Below are 3,402 nucleotides of genomic sequence, written 5' to 3'. Positions count from 1 at the left end.
AAACGCATTTTTTGTAGATCTATCCAATCTTCTTCTACATCTAAGATCGTCCAAATTTTAGCTTGAGAGTTCGCAAACGACATCGATGTTCTGAGGTAGACGACACTCTGATACCAATTAAAAGCAAAGTGGTGATCCTTCAAATCTTCGCTTCGCTCAAGATAGAGTTTGCAAACATGTCATCGATGCTGATATCAATTGAATAGCATGGTGGTGATAGAAGCATGCGGTGCAAATACAATGCAAGTAAATTGTGCCTGATTATGCCCCTTTTTTAACTTCTTTTACATTGTAACCAAGTTGACTAAAATCACAAAACACCCTCCAGTTCATACAATGATTAGTTAGCAAGTGCCCACGAAATTCATTGACCAGGTGTGGTGTACAAAATAGACGTCCTTAAAAGGTTATTTCTGCCCACAAGCAGAAATAAAAGACGTATGGAAAAAAATTAATTTTCCAAGCCCATGATAATCAACGAAATAGCTGCTGTCTCCAAACGAAATAGCTGCTGTCTCAAAATAGCTGATGTCTCAAATTCAAGGATCTTAACATTACTCGAGTCACGAATTGAACTTCTCATCTACCAATCGACTTGGGATGAAAAAAGAACTTCCACTATTTATAAAAAGTCACAATACATGGAAGACGGCTTGAAAAGTAGAATAAGCTGCATAGCTGGCGATAGCTGCAGCGCGGTAGTACGTAGAGCTAATAGGGAGGAGACGGGTACGGAGGCTTCGTCACGGGAGATGAAGACGAGGGCGGCTTCTCCATTGGTGGCTTATAGTCAGGTGAGGGAGAGGAGGGTGGTTTCTCCACCGGAGCAGGTGGTTTCACAATGGGCGTCGGGGTAGGCACTGATGGTGTGGGGGTTTTAGGCGGCATTTCCACAGGGCTAGAGCCAGAGGAGGGCGACGGAGAGCCTGAATAGGGTGGCTTCTCCTTGGGAGGTGGTTTCTTCTTGGGCGGCTTAGGTGGCTTAGGCTTGTCTTCAGGTGGCTTGTTGCCAGACGGAGGGCCTGACGAAGGAGGCTTCTCTGAGGGGCTGGAGCCTGATGAGGGAGGTGTGTAAGGACTAGAACCTGATGAGGGTGGTTTCTCAGAAGGGCTGCTGCCCGAAGGTGGCGGGCATGGAGACGAGGGTGGTTTAGAAGACGGTGAACTCCCAGAGGACGGCGGTTTGTAGACGGGAGGTGTATTCTCTGGTGGCTTCTCAAATGGTGGTTTCATCTCTGGTGGCTTGTCGACAGGTGATGGGGAAGATGGTGGTTTAACCTCTGGTGGTTTATCGACAGGAGATGGCGAAGATGGTGGTTTCTCGACAGGAGATGGCGAAGATGGTGGTTTTACATACGGTGGCTTCACCTCTGGTGGTTTCTGGACGGGAGATGGCGAAGATGGTGGTTTCTCGACGGGAGACGGGGAAGATGGTGGTTTTACATACGGGGGTTTTACCTCTGGTGGTTTCTCGACGGGAGACGGCGAAGATGGTGGTTTCTCGACGGGAGAGGGCGAGGACGGTGGCTTTACATACGGGGGTTTAACTTCTGGTGGCTTCTCGACAGGAGAAGGCGAAGTTGGTGGTTTGGTCTCTGGCGGTTTTTCGACAGGAGACGGCGAAGATGGTGGCTTCGGAGAGGAGTAATCGGGAGAAGGGGACGGGTAGCTTTCTGTCTCCGGGTGGCTGTAAGTCTCAAGCTGCACACGTGCGAATCGCTGAGAGGCACAGAGCGTAGGCATTCTGCTGGGCTTAAAGCTGAAGGGACCCGCCAAGATTTTCCCGGAGTTCCTTCCGGCAGCAAAGTTGACATCTGCCACTGTACGCGACGCGAGCACATTGCATTCAGGGCTGGAGCTTCTCAGCAGCGCCACGACGCAAGTATCTGACGACGCCGACGCCGGCACGAGGATGCTAAACTGGCCATCGTTAGCCGATTTGCCTTCACGGTAGAAGGTCTGCGCGCCAGTAGCTGGCGAAGTGCAGCGTACAGCCACGTCTGCTCCTGCAAAATGCAGCACACCAAAAAGGGTGAGGATGGTCACCTCAGAATTAGTAGCGGCATATAACAGGGTAGTATATCGCTTACCTTCGATGGAAGAGCTGAACGTAGCAGTGGGACGTCCAGTGTGGCAGAAGTCGCAGTAGACTTTGCCCTTGACTACGTAGCTAGCAGTGGCCGACGCCCTCACAGAAGAGACATGGCCACTCCACAGTACCAACAGAGATAAGAATAAGCTCACGCGAACCAGACCGGCCATGTCTCTTGCCATACATTACAGCTGCCCTCGCGCCCCATTTTATATGTCAAAAAGCGACCCTAAGCGGAGAAGCAGAGCCTCTAGCGTAGCACGTGGCACTGTCGGCCTGCCCTCTCTCTCTCTCTCTCTCTCTCTCTCTCTCTCTTTTGCTACCTAAAGGGGGAAAAGGAATTGAACTCTTCTACTAGACTATCGAACTTTTTTCCTCTAAGTTCTCTCTCGCTTGCAGTGTTGCAGAACCTTGGAAGTTGGCAAGGTCACCATCATTTCGCTCATAAGCGATATTTCGTTTCTCTTTCATTATTTCACTGCCGTTCTCTGCTTCTCGGCGCCGCTCGATAAACCCCCAGCGGGCCTAGTGATTCCACCCATAGCTGCTCGGCGGTGCTGCCCCCGGGGCCCGCATGGCTCGCCGCGTTGATTCTCTTTCTTCCAGGTGTCAAACACTGTGGACGACTCAGCTCTAGACTATTCCATGAATTTCCGTCAGTAAAATAAGCGAAGTCCGGACGCGGACCACCTTCTAAGTTGTGGGTACTTCCTCACCTACCCTCTGCCGCTCTCTCTCTCTCTCTCTCTAGCTGCTGGCTTAGACCATCACCGCCCCGCAGCGTATTTACTGACTCAGCATTTACTCTCCTGTACGTCCAGTCAGTGTGACAAAATTGGATTCACTTTTTCTCGTGAGCCATCGTTATCTATGGACTCTTCAAAAATTTCTTTGCTTTCTTTGTTGGTTACTACATCTTGTTCCCTGTTTTTTTTTTTTCCTCGTAAGTCCTTTGAGAAGGTGCTGACTACTGAAGGCGATTCCAAAACTCCAAACGAGAACAAAAAGAATGATTGTAAGTTGAATGACAATGGCATGCTTAACCCTTCCAGTGGGGAAATTTCACTGGTCCAGGAACTGAATGTTCAATGTTTAAACTGCTTCCATGTTTAAGCTATTTTAACCAATGAACAAGGTCCTGGTGAAGAGATATGAAAGGCATACATTCATTTATGCCCTACACGTGGATGACCTGGATCTTAGAGTACAAAGGAAAATTTCAATGCATGTTGGAAATGGTGGCATGTACAATTGAACGTGGTCTAGAGAGTTTTCTATGTGGAACGGTGCCGTCCTTTACATGCTTAAGG

General features: G+C 49.3%; 1 protein-coding gene across 1 annotated transcript; it reads right to left on the bottom strand.

Annotated features, from left to right (window-relative positions):
* Window positions 1–595: 595 nt before the first annotated feature.
* On the bottom strand, window positions 596–2,289 carry LOC147459589 (uncharacterized). The gene is made up of 2 exons (XM_086510820.1): window positions 2,091–2,289; window positions 596–2,006 (listed from the first exon to the last, which is right to left on the bottom strand). The coding sequence occupies exons 1-2, from the start codon at window positions 2,272–2,274 to the stop codon at window positions 712–714; spliced, it is 1,479 nt and encodes a 492-aa protein (XP_086366946.1). The 5' UTR covers window positions 2,275–2,289; the 3' UTR covers window positions 596–711.
* Between the last annotated feature and the right edge of the window lie 1,113 nt (window positions 2,290–3,402).

The sequence above is a fragment of the Adiantum capillus-veneris genome, chromosome 4 (assembly GCF_014529385.1).
Source record: "Adiantum capillus-veneris isolate H3 chromosome 4, ASM1452938v2, whole genome shotgun sequence".
Lineage (NCBI taxonomy): Eukaryota > Viridiplantae > Streptophyta > Polypodiopsida > Polypodiales > Pteridaceae > Adiantum > Adiantum capillus-veneris.
Note: the sequence above shows the minus strand (reverse complement) of the source record. Positions and strands in the feature narration are given on the sequence as shown.